This window comes from Schistocerca serialis, chromosome 3 (genome assembly GCF_023864345.2).
Source record: "Schistocerca serialis cubense isolate TAMUIC-IGC-003099 chromosome 3, iqSchSeri2.2, whole genome shotgun sequence".
In the NCBI taxonomy this organism is placed as follows: Eukaryota; Metazoa; Arthropoda; class Insecta; order Orthoptera; family Acrididae; genus Schistocerca; species Schistocerca serialis.
In genome coordinates, this window is record NC_064640.1 from 893449990 (window position 1) to 893471349 (window position 21360).

The 21360-nt window shown below is 42.2% G+C and overlaps 1 protein-coding gene across 3 annotated transcripts in view; it reads left to right on the top strand.

Moving 5' to 3' along the window:
* Positions 1–21360, top strand: part of LOC126471137 (delta(14)-sterol reductase LBR-like) — an 887948-nt gene that overhangs the window by 238938 nt on the left and 627650 nt on the right. For all 3 annotated transcript variants that reach the window (XM_050099227.1, XM_050099228.1, XM_050099230.1), the window contains exon 13: positions 4785–4886. In XM_050099227.1, the coding sequence (XP_049955184.1) occupies positions 4785–4886 (102 nt within the window). The remainder of the gene's footprint in view (positions 1–4784; positions 4887–21360) is intronic.

The window sequence follows — 21360 nt, forward strand, 5'->3', positions numbered from 1 at the left end:
ATGTTAAAAATGACTGATGGAAGTCCATATTATCAGTGGTTTGATTTGGTATAATAAGTTACCAAACTCTCTAAGAATGTACAGGGGAAATGTTTTTAAAACAAAATTAAAATCTTTTCTAATAGAAAAATGTTTGTATTCTTTCAACGAATTTTAAGATAGTGATTGTAACATGAGGCATTAGTATATCAGTTGTAATGTGATAAATGAAAAAAATACACATAAGAAGCAACAGCTACGGAATATAGTGTTTGTAAATGTAACCATAGTATTAAGTCTGACGTTTGCAAAAGCCATCATTACGATGGCTCTACGCAAAGAAAATGTAAATAAATAAATATCTTCTGGGTATTTCAATTTCTTTGTCAAACAGTGTATATCAAGCATAAGGGATATTTCTAATGGAAAATTTGAGCACCTGGTGTCTGAGGTACTTCATATACCTGATACCACAGGTTATGTACACTCTCATGAAAACTGTTGTTCATACTGTACGGCTATTCACAGCTGCACCATGGAGCAAAAATGAAACAATATTGAAGTGGGGGAGGGGGGGTAGAAAGCTCATCATTTCAAAAACATTCTGTAAGATACATACATCCCCTGATATAGCTAAGTAGTTGTCAGCTGAGGACGCTTACTATCAAAGGAAGTGTGTGACCACGAACGCTAAGAACCACACCAAAATGTGCGTAGAATATAAATTTCTCACCCAAAAAACTGTGTTATTGGCCATTCACATACAAAATCCAGGTGTTGTCTGCTAACACCATCCAATGGTGGCACGTGATACCTGCACTAAAAAGTACAGGATGTTTCATGTAAGATTCCTGGGAGGAGTCTGCAGGTAGCACGGCACACTCACTGGCTGCTGCCACTGCATCTGCGTCTCGGACACTAATTTGCTGGTAGTCGGCTGCAGGCGCACTCCCCCTGAGTTACGCATAAAGAGTGTTGCCATATTATTAACTGAAGCTTGCCTTTATTTACAGTAGGTGCTCAAAATGATGTCACTTTCTGGTAAGAGCAGCCTGACATTTCCTGAACACATTAGCAAACACTCGACAAATTTCTGCTGCCAGAATCTGGGAAATGACTACCCGAAACCCTGTCTTCCAACTCTTCGAGTGTGGGGAGATTGGTTGCATACACCTTGTCTTTTAACATTCCCCAAAGATAAAAATCACACGAATTTAGATCTGGAGAACGAGGAGGGTGGACAACTATCCTGTCGTAAAAAAAACCTCTGATTTGATGCATTGACGATGTGTGGGCCTGCATTGTCCTTCATGAAATATCGGTACATCTTTTCGTTAGGTGTTGGTTCTTGAAAAAAAAAAAAGGATACATTATATTGTTCACATACGTTTACATTTACACTCTGCAAACCATCGCAAGGTGCATGGCAGAGGGTACATTCCACTGTAATGGTTATTAGGGTTTCTTCCTGTTGAATTCACATTTGGAGCACGGGAAAAATTATTATTTGAGTACCTGTCCAAACTTATTGTTTTATGGAAAAAGATTGGTCCAGTAATTCATCTTGCAGTAATTGCATACCAAACTCCTGTTTTCAGCTCATGCAGAGGTTGTTGATGTAAGTCATGATGATTTTCAGAGCTCCAACGTCGATTGTTATGAGAATTAACATACTCTGACAAATGCAGCCATGCTTCATCAGAAAATAAAGCATTTAAGGATCAACTTCCCCATCGTGCACAGACTGTAACAGCCAGTTGCAATAACGAGATCGAGCAACTGTATCTGAGTTCCTCAGTTGATGCACTACTGTGATTTTGTATGGTTTCAATTTCACTTTGTGCACAGCACTGTGAAGAGATGCTCTTGACACACCAGTCTTAAGTGCCAAATGGCACAGAGACTTTCTAGAGCTTCTTTCCAAGGCCTCTCCTGTTTTGTCTAATTTATTTTCGGGTAAAACACTAGGTTCTCTAGACATTCATTTGCGTAACCAGATCCAGTATCTTGAAATTTTTTCACTAGTCTGTGTATTGTCGAATCATTGGGAACATGCATACTGGGAAATTTTTGTATGAATTCAAGCCAACATTCCACATACAATTCTATTTCTGTGTAGTTCAACAAAAGAAACACTCATTGATCCTTCATGTACACCATACCGAATGGAAAGACGACAGAAAACACCTGAACACTCAGTCACACAGCATAGAAGACACACACATGGTGTTCTGAGGATGAGGCCCAGCTACACACAGACAAGGAAAGCCCCAGATTCGGTGCAGTGGCAATAATAACATCTAACAACAATATTTAAAGCAATTAACCTTAAAAAAAAAAACCTCGAAAGAAAACACCAGTACACTGAGACGCACAATGTAGGAGGCACACGCTAAGTATTGGTGTTCGAGAACTACGCATATCGACAGCCGGCAGACACGGCGGCAACAGACGGCAAACGCACCACACAAACTGCGGACCCCCTCCTGGGCGTCTTTCATGAAATACCATCTGTATTGGTTGTGTGAATAGTATAGCTGCAATAGGGGGCTGTCTTTTAGTGTGTTAGGTTGTGGGGTAGAGACTGAAGAGCATATATTGGTATCATTAGGTGAGTTAATCCCATAAATGGTGTCAAAATGTTTGAGACAAAGTTGTAATGTGTTGTATATGTAAATGTGATTGGAGTTGGGGATGTGGCGTTCACTAATATTTTATATAGCATAATAATTCACAGATAAAATTGGGATGATGTGGAAATGCAAGAAGATATACTGGACAGGTGTAGGAAGACAGGAAGAGCCTGTACCCAAAGTTTGCTTGTCCAGTAGTACAAGACTTTTATCTCCAGAGCAATAGGCCCCTTCAACTAGAAGTGAGTATGAACCATCACCACCTAAAAGTCTAGTGCCAGTATACTGATGACAACATACTGGAAAATGTATATGGAGACAGTTACAATCGTGGCTTGAACTCCTATAGTAATCTTATGAGGCACCGGCAGATTGCAAGGTAATATTAGATTATGCCTAGCAGAAGATGACATCAGGGTCACTTCGAGGGAAACAGGCTGTCACAATTAAAAACTTTAGAAGAGTATGTACTCTTAACAGTTTGATAAGGACAAGACCATATGGTACTGCTGTTCATTATGGGCATCTGCAAATGTGGACACTAGAAGCATATAAAGTGGTTGGCCTGGACAATTTCACAGGTTCAGTTACTGTTATTAACAAACCTTACACTGAATATAACATTCCTACCAGATATATTATTGTGTTCATCACTTGTAAGAACATAGAAGATCATCATAGTGTTGTCCAGAAGGAACAAAAATCTGTGGAAGAAGTGAACAAATAGGTAACAGACTTGAGTGTGGATAAATAAAATGTTTGGAACAGTGATAAAAATCAATGTAATTATGAAATTCTTCATTGTCCACACTGTCTCCCAGAGGAGAGAAAAATACAGATATTGTATTACAATTTATACATAGCTCTACACCCAACCATACAATTAATGTGGCCATATCAGTGAGAGGTAGTTAGCTAACAAGTCCTATTATCTGATTTCAAGAGCTGCAAGGCAGTTTTGGCCCAGATGTTTCAAACAAATTTGAAGCAACATGCCTATGAAACATTCATGTGGAGGCAAGCAAAAGTGGGAAAAAGATGAAAGAGCATATGAAAAGATATCTAATTATTCTAATTATAGCCTTGGTGCAGATGTACATGATTATGTGAAGAGCCTGATGCTGTGTGTTTGTTGGTCGGATCATAAAAAATTGTACTCTGTTGGATGAAAGTTTTCTGAACAGTGAATTTAAACCCAAGACGACAAAATATTACCATCCTCTTGACGTGTACTTCGTTAGGCAGTATAAGCTATACATGAGGAGGATTGTTGATTCTTGTAAGACTACAGTGTGAAAAACTGCAAGTGAAGTTGCACAATTGTCATGTTATCATCAGACTACACTCTGTGCTTTAAAACAAGCTTTCTGAACCGAAGTAAAAGCCTATGTTGTAATATGCTTGCCAAAAGGCAGGTTATGACGTAGACATACTGATATCATCATTTAAAAATGGCAATATTGCAGTGTTTGATATTGGACTGCTGTAATGCAGGAGGTAAGTTTGATATGAAGAAAGTGGCTTTAGGGGCTGTGAATATTGTTCTGATCCACTTTGTTTGGACAATTTGTTTGAAATCCTACACTTGTACTTTAAAGTTTGAATATCTATGCAACAGTATCAGGACAGTAGAAAAGATTGCTTTTCAAATAGTGTGATTATTTTAAGCAGAGGCAAATATGGCATTTGAAGTCACAGCATTGAAATATCTGTGCTTTTGTCTTGTTGCATCAGTATTTTGTTTCTTCGTGTTACCAGATTTCCTCTCTTAGACCTTGAATAGGTGATCGTTCAAATGTGTCTTATGCTAAGATGCCTAATTTTGTATTCAAATGGCTCATACCACTGTTTCTGATATGAACAATTTATACTCTAACCACATTTTTGTGCAGTTCAGAGCGTTCAAGGTCACAGCTTCCACTGCAACAGCAAATGTGTGTGGCCACCCTCTACCACTAACATTACCAAATGTGAAAATTAACATGTCAACCTCATAAAGATACGAGAGAAAGAACAGGGAAAAGAAGAATAATTATTAATGACTGTGGACACAAGTCTCTCATTCATCATGTTTATGACATGTATTTACCTGAAGAAAGCAATAGTTCGTAATTTAACTTCATTAACATGTTGAAATTTGATACATAAATAACTCTGTTCCCAAAATTGCAGGTGTGCAAACGTATGCTGCATCATATCTTGACAGAGATTCGCGCCGCCTGTCATATCTGGACAGATATATCCCCAGCCGACTTTTGAAGGAAGGTTCTGTTGGTGAGTAAATTTGGTTAGTCCAGTCACTGAATTAAGCATGTTGAAATCACTCATCGTATTTTCACTTTGAATCATTCGAGTCACACTAGATTTAACCTTGGACCAGTCTTTGAGATGTCAGTTCATTGGTTTAAGTACACAGCTTGTGGTCGTTATGAGAAAACATTATTGATTATGAGTGGAGAGTTCACATGCAGAATGAAAACTCTGTTATGGTTTGATATTTCAGTTTATACAAACCTGTATCTTGGGTAAACTACCAGACAAAAGGTGTGCAACAATGTAGAGGAAAAGGAACTATCGTACAAAGTTTGTGGCCACATGTGTTTCATTATTCATAGTCATAGGTAATGGTTTACATTTAATGTGGAAATTAATTAAAACAGTTGCATAATAATGACACTTAATTCTTTCACAATTCAAGAGATTTTGAAAATTATACTGCAAGAATATTAACTGGCATTTGGTTTAAATAGTTACATTATCTGCTACTTTTGCTGAATTTCTTTGTTGTCATCACAAGACATGAGTCACTAATGGAAGGAGAAGAAAGTTGTCTGAAATTAAAAACACTAAATATTAGGTATAGTAAGTGGCCCAAGAAAAAAAAGAAATGAGACAAGTCCAATTTTTAAGGAACTATTTGTTATAGAATATTGGTGCACAATGTTGTTGTGGTGTTTACTTTGAACTGTGTCTTTATTGTTTAACAAGTTCATTTTGCTGGACTGCGTCTTTGGTTGTGGCCAAGCAGTTTACCATATATGAGCGCTTGTATTCGGATGGAATCTGTATAACTTCTTGGCAAACAATATGCAGAATGTTTCTAAGTAGTGGAATGAGGAACAGTTGAATTCAGATACGTGTGTGTGTGTGTGTGTGTGTGTGTGTGTGTGTGTGTGTGTGTGTGTGTGTGTGTGTTGGGGGGGGGGGGGGGGGTGTTAGAGAATTCGGATGCAGGCTACCATCATAGTGTTGGGGACATTAATACATTCTACTATGCATTATGATAAAGATACAATGATACATATGTCATAAACAGTAAAGGATAGATTGAGAGTATAATTAAATGATGCAACAGCTGCCACCAATATTCCCAGGTAATTGCTGATAAAAATTTAGAAGCATATATCCAAAAGCAACTAATATCTACGCTCCAAGGGGGAAAAAAGACACACCAGAAAGGAATTATCCAAATGGGACAGAAATCGGTTGATGTGATGCACATGTACAGACAAACAAATGATTATAATTTCGGAATAATTGGGTGATTTATTCAAGTAAAAGAGTGTCACAAATTGAGCAAGTCCTTAATGAGTCGGTCCACATCGGGTCCATATGGAAGCAGTTATTCAGCTTAGCATTGATTGATGGAGTTGTTGGATACCCTTTTGAGGGATATCTTGCCAAAATCTGTCCAGTTGGTGCATTAGATTGTCAAAATCCTGAGATGGTTGGAGGACCCAACCCATAATGATCCAAATGTTCTTAACATGGGGAGAGATCTGGTGACCTTGCTGGTCAAGGTAGGGTTTGACAAGAATGAAGACAATGAGGGTGCCATTTCTTTTCATAGCAGGAGCCCTTTGGTTGTCATCTGCAGCATCCTCATAGCACAGCAGTATGTTGATGATATTAAATGCCCTATTTTGTTCCCCTTCATGGCAAGCCATCCTGGGCTTAAAATTTTAGCCAGCATGGGGCGAGAGTTTCTGCTGCTTGTCTTAGTGCTTGCCAAACCCTTCCTTGGCCAGCAAGTTCACCAGATCTTTTCCCAATTGAAAACATTTGGCGCGTTATGGGCAGGGCCCTCCAACCACTCCTGGGTTTTGATGGTCTAACATGCCAATTGGACAGAATTTGATGTGATGTCTGTCTGGATGATATCCACCAACTCTCTCAATCAATCCTGCACTGAAAAATTGCTTGCATAAAGTGCCATGGGTGGACCAACGTTTTACTGACTTGCTCAATTTATTAAGTTCTTTTTCATGAATAAATCATCCTATTTTCGCGATATTGTCATTTGTTTGTCTGTAGGTGTACATCACACCTACTGAGTCCCACCCATTTGTCTTATTCTTTTCTGGTGAAAAGAATCTTTTGTTTTAGAGTGTAATTAAGGTAGTGTTAAAGGTTTGCAATCTGCAATAATTTAAGAAGATGAATTGTTAGCTGAAAAATATCATAAGTAATACATGGCAGGAGGCAAAACAAAATTAATAGGTCAAGATAATATCTGGGTTAAAATGAAATTGCAGACAAATGTACTAGTGTCTAAAAGGAAAATGTGCTGTAATTTGGACCATATTAGTAAACATTTTAAAGGGCTATAACACTGTGTCAAATGTGGGTTGATGCAGGAAAGTGTAAGTTAACATTATTTGTGTGTATTCACTTTGACAAGGGAAATTTAACAACATACTGAAATTGTCTGATGTTCTTAATACTGTGCCAAATATATGCACATGCTGTGTGCAACAACTTTTTCTTTAAAGATGCTGTCTCTTTCACTAGGGTACATTCACAATGGAGCTTCACTGCTAGCCATTTCTGTGGCATTCGATAAGCCACATGTGACCCCCAGGTCATGCTAAATGGTAAGCACCTCAGCGAGCTCAGTATTTGTTTGCTGGGTACGGGCTTCGCAAATCAATTTCCTGACCTGGGGGCTGGTAAGTGCTGCAAGTCCTCTGTAACTGTGTAACAGTGAGTGCTGGGCATGCTTCAGCAAATACCATGTAGCGTGGCGGTGGAATATTGTGTGTCACAGGGACTGGGGATCTTGGCTTAGCTGCCTGGATTGTGAGAATAGTTAAAACCTCAAAAACTCTTAATTTCAAGGTGCGACAAGGAGGCTCATGGCTGTTTAGGTGGAACAGTCATTTGTCGGCAACCTCTGAGGAACTTGCTACATCTCAGTTGTACAGGGTTTACTCAGGAAAGCAGGGGGCCTATCTGAGTGGACCATTATTTCCCTAGCTGCTCGTGGTACCAAGATAGGACCCTCAAACACAAACTTATTGACTCCTAGTGTTGATAGGGGTATCGCCTGGGAGTAAACAGCTTTCAAGGAATCATAAATACAACGATGGTTTGAAAAGTTCTCGGAATCACCACGAGAGGTCAGCGCTAGCGCACCGAGTTGTTTACATGGTATTCATTGGACTGTTGCCTGTAAACACGTGCCACGTCAGTGCTGTTGGCAGAAAGCTGTGGCGGTGACGTGACTCTGTTGTTGTTCCCGTGCAGTGATTGCGAAGGTGGAAAAAATCGAGATTTGAGCAGTGATTAAGTACTTCGTAAAGAAAGGTATGAAAGCAAAGGACATTCATACCAATTTCCAGAGTACACTGGGGGACTCTGCTCCTTCATATTCAACTGTTGCCAAGTGGACAAATGAATTTAAATTTGGTTAGGAGAGCTTAGATGATGATCTGTGCAGTGGTCGGCCAAGACGTATCACTACTCCAGAAATCATTGCAAAGGTGCACAAAATGGTCATGGAGGATCGCTGATTGAAAGTGCGTGGAATTGCTCATGCTTGCCAGATGTCGTCTGAAAGGGTATATCACATTTTAACTGAAGAATTAGAAATGAAAAAGTTATCTGCAAGGTGGGTGCCGCGACTCTTGACCCTGGATCTAAAACGCGTGAGAATGGACATATCAGAACAATGTTTGGCCCGTTTTAGTAGAAATGAACAAGATTTTTTGCACTGGTTTGTGACCAGAGATGAAAATTTGGTTCACTACTATACCCCAGAGACAAAACAGCAGTCAAAGCAGTGGAAACATGCTGATTCTCCGCCACCAAAGAAAGCAAAGACAATTCCTTCGGTGGGAAAGGTCATGGCATCAGTGTTATGGGATGCGAAGTGGATTCTGTTTGTAGATTATCTCCTCACTGGGCAAATAATTACTGGAGAATATTATGCTAACTTCCAGGACAAATTGCAACAAAAGATTGCCAAAAAGGTCAGGTTTAGCAAAAAAGAAAGTCATCTTCCAACAGGACAATGCACGCCCGCACATACGTGCCATCGCCATTGCAAAATTACATGCACGAAGGTATGAATTGTTGCCACACCCACCTTATTCACCTGATATGGCTCTGTCGGACTTCCATCTATTCCCAAAACTGAAAATTTTTCTTGGTGGATGAAGATTCACTTCAAACGAAGAATTGATATCCGGAGTTGACAACTATTTTTCAGGCCTGGAGGAAACTCATTTTCGGGATGGGACCAAGGCACGTTGGACCAAGTGCAATAATCTACAAGGAGACTACATTGAAAAATAAAAACAAGTTTCAGTGATGTAAGTACTTTTTTTCTATCCTGTTCCAAGAACTTTTCGAACCACCCTTGTAAAAATGTGTATCTGGTGATCAAGAGGAAGGAGGGGATGTTTGGAAAAGTGTCCCTTTCTATATTCATAAAGGTTTAGAAGCACTTACTGGTACCGTAAAGTGTGCTAAGTGGACGCGAAATGGTTCTGTATTGGTTGAGACTAACAAGACAAAGCAGGTGGAACTTCTTAGGGCATCACAAAAGTTGCATAACACACTTACGTCAAGCAAGGGTGTAGTCACGTGCCATGATATTCTGGACATTGAAATTGCAGAACTCAAAAAAGTATGGGCATCACAGGGGATAGTGGATGTGGAGCTAAGGATGTGAAGGAATAATGGAGGAGTTGAGAAGAATACCACCTTCATTGCGACCTTCAGTTCTCTGACACTGCCTGAACACATTGTGTTCTGTAAATCTGTGGAATCAGAAAACTCTCTCTCTCTCTCCCTCTCCCTTCCCTCTCCCTCTCCCTCTCGCTCCCCCTCTCCCTCTCCCTCCCCCTCTCCCCCTCGCTCCCCCTCTCCCTCCCCTTCCCCTCTCCCTCCCCCTCTCGCTCCCCCTCCCCCTCCCCCTCTCTCTCCCTGCAGGTCTGGGGGTTAGGATAGGCACCTGCCTGTCGTAATAGGTGACTAAAAGAAGTCTCAAACTTTTTGGCCCTATAAGTTCAGGTCCCATATTATGGTTTGACCTGCCACTTTCCAAATTCTACAGAAGTGCGGGCCATATGGGGAAGGATGTCGCAGGTAGCGCATGAGTTATCCCTAGTGCCCTTACATGCGATCTCTGGAACCTCTTGTCATGGCTTTGCATCTCCATGTGCAATTCAACTATTTGGGCGAGGATATTTTCCAGAGTATGTCATCTTCTTCCATTGTCCCATGTCCTCTTTCACCCCCATGACAGTATTGAATATCTCTGCACCCAATATCCAGCACGGTAGCCAGTCCATTGTGGTGGGGCCGTCATGTACCCATTTGGTGGTAGCCCCTTGACAACACAAGAATCACACTGCTGATGCCTGAGCTGTAAACTCCCCACATATGCCAAGGAGTAGATGCCTATCTTCCTGGGGTATTAGGACTCCCAGCAATGGCCATCATGCCAGGTAGCCTTTGCTGTGGCTGGGTGTTGCCCGTGGCGGGAGGCCCTGGTCGGAGTGGGTAGCATCGGGGCAGATGACCCACAATGAAGTGGACTAAGTCATCTCATGCTGGTGACCGTACAGCACCAGCAGTCTCTAAGAAGGGCAAGATCGAATACAATGCCGACTGGTATGACCCTAAATCGTTTCCCTTCCTCGCTACACCATGGGAGGAACGTAGGTCTACAGAAAGAAGAGAGCCATGTTCGCCTCAGTATTTAGTCTGTAGCAGAATGGATGGGATTCGTGTCTACCTATGAAGCCTCAGTTTTTTGTTGAATATTTTGAGGATAAGTTTGGGGAAGTGACAGCACTGTCCAAGATGAGAAAAGCGGTACAGTCTTGATTCAGATAGCATCCCCAGCCCAATCCCGGGCATTACTCCCTTGTGACCGGCTGGGTGATATTCCTGTTTCTGTCACTCCCCATAAAAGCCTCAACATGGTCCAGGGGATTATTTCCCATCGCTACCTCCTCTTGCAGTCTGACGATGAGCTCCATGCTAATCTAGAATGGTGGTGTGTTCATTTCATCCGGCATGTTTACAGGGGACCCAAAGACAACAGGTTTGCTACCAGTGTCTTCATCTTGGCCTTTGAGAGTGATTCATTGCCTGAAAAGGTCAAGGTGATGGTTTACCCCTGTGATGTTAAACCATATTGCCCCTCCCCCTGTGTGTTGCTTTAAGTGCTGGAAATTCGGGCACATGTCTTCCCACAGCACTTCCGATGTTACATGTTGAGACTGCGGACATCCATTGCATCCAGATACTCCCTGTGCGCTTCCTGCCACTTGTATCAACTGCAGAGAGCAGCACTCCCCCTGCTCGCCAGACGGCACAGTACTCCAAAAGATGCAGAAAATTATGCAGTACAAGACCCTGGACCAGTTGACTTAGCAAGATGCTAAACGTAAATTTTAACAATTACATCCTGTTCATTTGACATCCACATACGCTGCAGCTACATTACCATCGCCATCACAAGTACCAGACCTACCACACTCTGTGCCACGAACAGTGGGCCCTCCAAGCCTCCCAAATACATCTGCCCCCCTTGGTGCTAGGGGGAAAATCTTCTGCTGCTTCCAAAGTACCTACATCGGGAGCTAGGTCCCCCCCCCCCCCCCCCCCCCCCCAAACGCAGGGAACGTCAGTCCCCTCGCCCCCAGCTGGAGAAGGAACAACCTCCTCTGGCTCCTCTCATGCGGAAGGGTGCCCTTGGGACCCTCTCTCCCAAGGTCTCTGCTAATGCCACAGTGGACACTCGCTAGTGGGTAAAGGAGCCAAAAGCTGCTGGACGAAGGGCTTCATTGTCTTCCACTGTGCCTGAAGCTACTTCAGAGAAGTCCTCCCAGCAAGACCCTAAAGAGAAACGAGAAGGCAAGCAAACAAACAAAGAAGTCTGCTAAGAAAAAGGACCCTCTGGTAGCCTCAACACCACCATTCCCTACCAATTCTGCAGCTGTGGATGAGGTGGAGATCTCAGCATCCCCTAAGGACTTGGAACTCACTGATGCCTCATCCACAATAGGAATGGATACAATACTCAATCAGTGGCAGCAGGTGACCCCTGATGCGTAACCGGCCCCCTTGTATGTTTCATGCCTTCCCAGCCTCACGGTAACATCATCCTCCAGTGGAATTGGTGCGGTTTTTTCCGCTGCCTGGCTGAGCTATGGCAGTTGTTAAGCTTTACGCCTGCTTTCTGCATTGCCCTCCAGGAAATCTGGTTCCTGGCAATGTTGACCCCTGCCTTTCACGGCTATAGGGGATGTTATAAGAGCCTTAGTGACTATAATAGCTTGTCAGATGGAGTCTGTGTCTATGTCCTGAACTAAGTATGCTGTGAACCTCTGCCCCTTCAAACCCCTCTTGAAGCTGTGGCTGTCAGGATAAGGACGGTACAGGAAATAACTGTCTGGAATGTATATCTTCCTCCAGATGGTGCAGTGCCTCTGAACGCATTGGCTGCACTGACTCATCAACTCCCTAAACCTTTCCTGTTTTGGGGAGATTTTAATGCCGATAACCCCTTGTGGGGTTGCACTGTGCTTACTGGCCGGGATAGAGATGTCAAAACTTTACTGTCTAAGTTCGACCTCTGCCTCTTAAATACTGGGGCCCCCAACATTTCAGTATGGCTCATGGCACTTACTCGGCCATTGATATAACCCTCTGCAGCCCATGACTTCTCTCATCTGTCCACTGGAGAGCTCACGATGCCTTCTGTGGAGTGACCACTTCCCCATCTTCATGTCACTCCTCCAGCTCCATTCCCGCAGATGTCTACAAAGATGGGCTTTAAACAAGGCAGACTGGGAAGATTTCACCTCTGCTGTCATCGTTGACTCTCCCCCACATGTGGTAGTTGAGCAGGTCACTAGAATGATTGTTTCTGCGGCGGAACACACGATCCCTTGTTCTTTAGGGTGCTCCCGGCGAAAGTAAGTACCTTGGTGGTCGCCGGAAATTGCTGTGGCCGTTAAAGAGCATCGACGAGCACTACAGAAACATAAGCAGAATCCTTCCCTATAGCACCTAATTGTTTTTAAACGGCTCCGTGCCTATGTTTGCCAGCTTATAAAAAGACGCAAACAGGCGTGTTGGGAGAGTTACGCCTCGACCATTGGGTGCCATACGTCACCTTCCCAAGTCTGGGCGAAGATCAGACATGTTTGTGGATACCAGACCCCGACAGATGTTACAGGCATTAACATCAATGGCGTGTTATCTACTGATGCAAATGCAATTGCCGAGCACTTTGCTCGAGCCTTCGCATCAGAGAATTATCCCCCAGCATTTCGCACCCTCAAATGGCGGGTGGAAAGGAAAGCCCTTTTGTTCACTAAACGTCACAGTGAACCCTGTAATGCTCCATTTATAGAGTGGGAGCTCCTCAGCATCCTTACACATTGCCCATACACAGCTCGTGGGCCAGATCGGACCCACAGTCAGATGATTAAACATCTCTCATCCGACTACAAGCGACATCTCCTCATCATCTTCAACCGGAAACCTGTGCGATGGCATCTCTCTATCGCAGTGGCGGGAGAGCATCATCATTCCAGTGCTCAGACCCGGTAAAAACCCACTTGATATGGATAGCTATCGGCCAAACAGCCTCACCAACATTCTTTGTAAGCTGTTAGAATGTATGGTAAGTCGGCGGTTGTGTTGGGTCCCCAAGGCATGTGGCCTACTGGCTCCATGCCAGGGCGCTTTCTGCCAGGCTTGCTCTACCATTGATGATCTAGTCTCTCTCGAGTCTGCCATCTGAACAGCCTTTTCCAGACGCCAACACCTGGTCGCCGTCTTTTTTTGATTTTTGATTTAGCTTACAACATGACCAGGTGACATATCCTTGCCTCATTATATGCATGGTGTCTTCGGGGCCTGCTCCCAATTTTTGTCCAAAGTTTCCTATTGCTCCTTACTTTCCATGTCCAAGTTGGTGCCTCCCATAGTTCCCCCCATATCCAGGAGAATGGGGTCCGAAGGGCTCTGCATTGAGTGTATCTCTAATTTTAGTTGTCATTAATGGTCTATCAGCAGCTGTCGGACCGTCAGTCTCAGCTTCTCTGTATGCAGACTTGTGCATTTCGTACTGCTCCTGCAGTACTGGTGTTGCCGAGCGGCGGTGGCTAAAGGGAGCCATCCACAAGGTGCAGTCATTCCAGTTTTCAGCCGCGAAGTCATGTGCCATGCACTTCTGTCGGCGTCCTACCATTCATCTGGAACCAGAACTTTAAATTGATGACAATCCACTCACTGTAGTGGAGACATATTGATTCTTAGAACTGGTTTTCGAAGCCTGATTGGCATGGCTTCCTCATCTTAGTCAGCTGAAGCAGAAGTTCTGGCAGCACCTCAATGCCCTCTGCTACCTGAGCAACACCAATTGGGATGCAGATCATTCTACGCTGTTGCAGCTCTACAGAGCCCTTGTTCAACCCTGCCTTGACTATGGGAGTCTAGTTTATGGTTCGGCGCCGTCATCAGCGTTGCGTTTACTCGACCCAGTGCACCACTATGGTATTCAACTGGCAGCAAGAGCTTTTAGGATGAGTCCGGTGACCAGCGTCCTGGTTGAGGCCAGAGACCCTTCATTGAAGGTTAGGTGTTCACAACTGCTCACCAGTTATGTTGCACACATTCATACTTCCCCTGAGCATCCCAATTACCGTCTCCTTTTCCCATTCACGGCAGCTCATCTCCTGCATCGGAGGCACAGGTCAGGGCTTAAGACTGCATTTCACATCTGATCTCTTCCGCAGGGACTCTGTGGTTGTGGTTCTCTGCCGGCTCCGCATTGGCCATACGTGGCTAACACATGGCTACCTCCTCCGTCATGAGGACCCACTTCGGTGTCACTGTGGCTCACATATGACTGTCAACCACATCTTGCTGGACTGCCCAATTTTAGCCGCTCTGCAGCGGGTTTTTAACCTTCCCAGCACCCTACCTTCAGTGTTGGGTGACACTGCCTCAACAGCAGATTTAGTTTTACATTTTATTTGTGAGGGTTTTTTCTTTATCGCACCATATAAGGGTGGGCATTTAGCCTTCTCTCTGAGGTTGCCACCCTCCCTGTATTTTAACTCTGTCGCACTTTCTTTGCATTTGTTTGTCTTGTTGGTCATCTTTTCCCTGCATGTGTTCATCTTGCCTTGTCTTTTTGGGGTGGACATTTTAATGTGTTGCAGAGTGGCTAGCTCTTCCTCTTTTATGACCAGCCAGCCCAGACCATATGCTCTATGGTTTTAATACCCTCTTCTACTTTTCCTTGTGGTGTATGTTTTCCCCGTTTTTTTGTTCGTTCCATTCGATTTCTTTATAGGTTTGGTGTTGGTTGTTTTTGTTGCTTGAGCTTAGCTTGTATCAGGAGAAAGGGACTGATGACCATGTAGTTTGGTCCCTTTATACCCCAAAGAAACAAACCAACCATCTCTCTCTCTCTCTCTCTCTCTCTCTCTCTCTCTCTCTCTCTCTCTCTCTCTCTCTCTCTGTGTGTGTGTGTGTGTGTGTGTGTGTGTGTGTGTGTGTGTCCAAAAAGAAGAGATACAGTACATTATTCTTTGATTCTCCAGACAAATGCGAGATTTGACACTTAGAATGTAGAGCACCTGCCCGCGAAAGTCAAAGGTCCCGAGTTTGAGTCTCGGTCCGGCACACAGTTTTAATCTGCCGGGAAGTTTCACATCAGCGCATGCTCCGCTGCAGAGTGAAAATCTCAACCTCAATGCCTACTCATTATTTCACTGTACTTCAACCACTTTCTGCAGATGCTCACAACAGCAGCACATGAACAGCCAACCAGCTTCACCATCAACCTCTTTCTGTTCTGCCCTTTGTCAAAGTTGCTTAAGTAAGTGGATTTCCCAATTTGCAATGCCTTGCCACATCACATCACATGCCCACAGATAGAACTCCAAAACAAACTTCCAGAGATTGCTCAGGGATATATTCTGAGTATTTTTGTGTAAGGGACCCGGGATCTCCAGTGCAATAATTCAATTATTATATATTGTGTTTGTTACTACAATTATCCATGTTTCTGTGAAAATATCTTCACAACACTGAAAAAGCCAGTAATACGCAATAGGCAAAATGTACAACACAAAACACAGAGTAATGTAACAACCATCAGATGCAAAAGTACTGTGATCTGGTTTTCATCACCACAGGAACAGCTCAGCTTAGATTTGTTGTGCCATTCTTCCATTGCGTCAGTGAACTCACAGACGAGGTATGTATCAGCCAACTCTATCAGTAAACCCATCCATACTTATGTCAGTCACTGTTAAGTAGAACTGATATGGCCTGATAACAAACAAGAGTCAGGACTGATTGCAAGTGTGAAGGCCGAGAGTACATTGGTCACTACTATTGCCAACAGCAAGTAACGTGATGGAATACAAAAAGTTTGTTTCCAAGCAAGACACACTGCACATACCGTCGACACCTGCGCTATTGGGCACTATTTTCAGTGCAATACAGATACAATGTTAATGGGGCCAAGAAACCAACTAATGAGTTGACAGAGGCGGTGGGCCCTATATATGATGGGGAGTTTTCTTTTTAGTTTAGAACACCATAGCAACCAGCACACTTTATTTTCAGCTTGTTATGATGAGTTGGGAAAATGTTACTAACCTCTTCTTGATTATAGTGTTATAATGTTCCCACAGCATCTGAATTTATGGAACCATGGGATACCTGTATTACCAAGTAAATCTTTCTCTTTGCTACATACTGAGCACATGTCTTACCATTTTGTACACATTCTTTTCTCTTCTTCATGATGTCCCTATAGTGGAAACCGAATGGCAAATTGTTTTGCACAGTAATGAACTTTCTCATTAAATTCTATATTTTAATGAGCTTATTTCCACAGAAATTCTTTTCTTCTTTTAACATTATCTAGTTCTTGAGAAATATTTATAAGTATTGATTTGTAGAATTGTTCCTATTTTGATACTGAAGTGTTCTAAGACAGAGCCGTGACTCAGATGCAATAAGAATTTCTGAGGCATAGATCTTTATTGCATACTGTGATGTTAGCACTGTGGCTATAGTTTCAACAGTAGATGTGGAAATATATTATAGCACACCTTACAAAATTTTCTCTTATAATTTTAGAACCATTGTTGTAAACATCAAATGAGCTGGTCTAGTTTCCTTCTTTGTAACTGTAAAATTCACTATTTAATCTGGTATTATGTTGTTGTGTATAGTGTTCATTCATATGACAAACTGGCAGTAGTTTCAGATATACGAGGGTTATCCAGAAAGTAACAGACATTTTGAAATAAAAAATCAACAGTATGGAAAAACCAGATTTCATTACACTTATTTTAAAGGTATATTCTTAAGCTATTTTTACAAATAATTGCCGTTCAAACTGAGGATCTTACCATACTACCGAGCGAGGTGGCGCAGTGGTTAGCACACTGGACTCGCATTCGGGAGGACGACGGTTCAATCCCGTCTCCAGCCATCCTGATTTAGGTTTTCCGTGATTTCCCTAAATCGCTTCAGGCAAATGCCGGGGTGGTTCCTTTGAAAGGGCACGGCCGATTTCCTTCACCATCCTTCCCTAACCCGAGCTTGCGCTCCGTCTCTAATGACCTCGTTGTCGACGGGACGTCAAACACTAACCACCACCACCACCACCACCACCACCACCTCTTACCATACTGTAGCACAAGTTTTCAATACTGTCTCTCTAAAAATCTACTGCAACCACTGGTTTATACTGGAATGCAGTTCAGCATAAATATCAAAGTGTTGTGTAGCGACCCATGTCTTCATTGCTGGGAAGACGTGGTACTCACTCTGTACCAAATCTGAGATGTATGGTGGATGACCAAACGCTTCCCATCCAAAACCCTGTAGGAGCTCCCATGTGTGAATGGTAATGTGTGGACGTGCATTGCCATGAAAAAAACAAAATGTTTGTGCTATGTTCTTCCCGACGCTTGTTTTGTATCACCTGTCTTAACTTTTTCAGTGTTTGGCAACGGGCTTGCAATTTTTTGCCAACAAAACCTTATCACAGAATGCACCTCACATGTGGTGGGATTTTCTATTGCAGTACACAATTTAACATGTCACAGAGAGCAAAGTAACAAAGACACAGACCGCATGCTGCCACTGCTGAATGCATACTGAGTGTAGGACCTTTACAGCACCAAGATAGTGGCTGTAGCCCTGCTCACTGCTGCAGTAGACCAAAACATCTGTTTACTTTCTGGATAGCCCTCGCATGTTATCCTGACAGACAAATAATGGTAGTTTACTTGAGGAAAAAACATTTTCAGATAAATGTTTTAGTGCTCTGTAAGATTTATCTTTGTGATGAATTCTGATATAAATATCAAGAGTTTATTGCAGTTTTTAATAACTAAGCTGCTCTCATAGAAAAATTTCTGAAAAGAAATTATTTATATGATAGCAACTGTTCCATTATTTGTAGTAACATCCCTTTCTCCACCACCAGCATTACATCTCCTAGCTCTCAATATGAACACAAGCAAATAATAATCTTTCAAATTTTTCAAAAACCTTTTGGTTTGGAGTGGTATATAATGTACATCCATGTTCAATTACAGAGCCTTTTCGTGATTTATATATCATTAACAAAATCTCTTGTTGATCACTCCACCAAACTTGGGTCATCAATAGTAACAGATTGACAAGTTTATTGCAGTTATTTATGAAGTTCAAGTTCCGTGGCAGGAGGAACAAGACTTTTGGTCAGGTGAATACTTGGTTATAAATACAAAATCAAATAGGGGTAATGCAGGAGTAGGTTTAATAATGAATAAAAAAATAGGAGTGCGGGTAAGCTGCTACAAACAGCATAGTGAACGCATTATTGTGGCCAAGATAGACACGAAGCCCACGTCTACTACAGTAGTACAAGTTTATATGCCAACTAGCTGTGCAGATGATGAAGAAATTGATGAATTTTATGATGAGATAAAAGAAATTATTCAGGTAGTGAAGGGAGATGAAAATTTAATAGTCGTGGGAGACTGGAATTCGAGAGTAGGAAAAGGGAGAGAAGGAAACATAGTAGGTGAATATGGATTGGGGGTAAGAAATGAAAGAGGAAGCCGCCTGGTAGAATTTTGCACAGAACATAACTTAATCACAGCTAACTCTTTGTTCAAGAATCATAAAAGAAGGTTGTATACATGGAAGAATCCCGGAGATACTAAAAGGTATCAGATACATTATATATTGGTAAGACAGAGATTTAGGAACCAGGTTTTAAATGGTAAGACATTTCCAGGGGCAGATGGGGACTCTGACCACAATCTATTGGTTATGAACTGTAGATTAAAACTGAAGAAACTGCAAAAAGGTGGGAATTTAAGGAGATGGGACCTGGATAAACTGACTAAATCAGACGTTGTACAGAGTTTCAGGGAGAGCATAAGGGAACAGTTGACAGGAATGGGGGGGGGGAAGAAATACAGTAGAAGAAGAATAATGGGTAGCTCTGAGGGATGAAATAGTGAAGGCAGCAGAGGATCAAGTAGGTAAAAAGACGAGGGCTAGTAGAAATCCATGAGTAACAGCAGAAATATTAACTTTAATTGATAAAGGAGAAAATATAAAAAATCAGTAAATGAAGCAAACAAAAAGGAATACAAACGTTGCAAAAATGAGATCAACAGGGATGGCTTGAGGACAAATGTAAGGATGTAGAGGCTTATCTCACTAGGGGTAAGATAGATACTGTGTACAGGTAAATTAAAGAGACCTTTGGAGAAAAGAGAACCACTTGTATGAATATCAAGAGCTCAGATGTAAACCCAGTTCTAAGCAAAGAAGAGAAAACAGAATGGTGGAAGGAGTATATAGAGGGTCTATACAAGGGCGATGTACTTGAGGACAATATTATGGAAATGGAAGAGGATATAGATGAAGATGAAATGGGGGATACGATACTGCGTGAAGAGTTTGGAAGAGCACGGAAAGACCTGAGTCGAAACCAGGCCCCGGGAGTAGATAACATTCCATTAGAACTACTGACAGCCTTGGGAGAGCCAGTCCTGACAAAACTTTACCATCTGGTGAGGAAGATGTATGAGACAGGCGAAATACCCTCAGACTTCAAGAAGAATATAATAATTCCAATCCCAAAGAAAGCAGTTGTTGACGGATATGAAAATTACCAAACTATCAGTTTAATAAGTCACAGCTGCAAAATACTAACGCGAATTCTTTACAGACGAATGGAAAAACTGGTAGAAGCCAACTTCGGGGAAGATCAGTTTGGATTCCATAGAAATATTGGAAGACGTGAGGCAATACTGACCCTACGTCTTATCTTAGAAGAAAGATTAAGGAAAGGCAAACCTATGTCCCTAGTATTTGTAGACTTAGAGAAAGCTTTTGACAGTGTTGACTGGAATACTCTCTTTCAAATTCTGAAGGTGGCAGGGGTAAGATACAGAGAGCAAAAGGCTATTTACAATTTGTACAGAAACCAGATGGCAGTTATAAGAGTCGAGGGACATGAAAGGGAAGTAGTGGTTGGGAAGGGAGTGAGACAGGGTTTTAGCCTCTCTCCGATGTTATTCAGTCTGTATATTGAACAAGCAGTAAAGTAAACAAAAGAAAAATTCAGAGTAGGTATTAAAATCCATGGAGAAGAAATAAAAACTTTGAGGTCGCCTATGACATTGTAATTCTGTCAGAGACAGCAAAGGACTTGGAAGAGCAGTTCAATGGAATGGACAGTGTCTTGAAAGGAGGATATAAGATGAACATCAACAAAAGCAAAACGAGGATAACGGAATGTAGTCGAATTAAGTCGGATGATGCCGAGGGAATTAGATTAGGAAATGAGACACTAAAGTAGTAAAGGAGTTTTGCTATTAGGGGAGCAAAATAACTGATGATGGTAGAGAGGATATAAAATGTAGACTGGCAATGGCGAGGGAAGCTTTTCTGAAGAAGAGAAATTTGTTAACATCGAGGTTAGATTTAAGTGTCAGGAAGTTGTTTCTGAAAGTATTTGTATGGAGTGTAGCCATGTATGGAAGTGAAACATGGATGATAAATAGTTTGGACAAGAAGAGAATAGAAGCTTTCGAAATGTGGTGCTACAGAAGATTGCTGAAGATTAGTTGGGTAGATCACATAACTAATGAAGAGGTATTGAATAGAATTGGGGAGAAGAGAAATTTGTACCACAACTTGACTAGAAGAAGGGATCGGTTGGTAGGACATGTTCTGAGGCATAAGGGATCACAAATTTAGCATTGGAGGGCAGCGTGGAGAGTAAAAATCGTAGAGGGAGACCAAGAGATGAATACACTAAGCAGATGCAGAAGGATGTAGGTTGCAGTAGGTACTGGGAGATGAAGAAGCTTGCACAGGATAGAGTAGCATGGAGAGCTGCATCAAACCAGTCTCAGGACTGAAGACCACAATAACAGCAGCAGCAGCAACAACAACAACA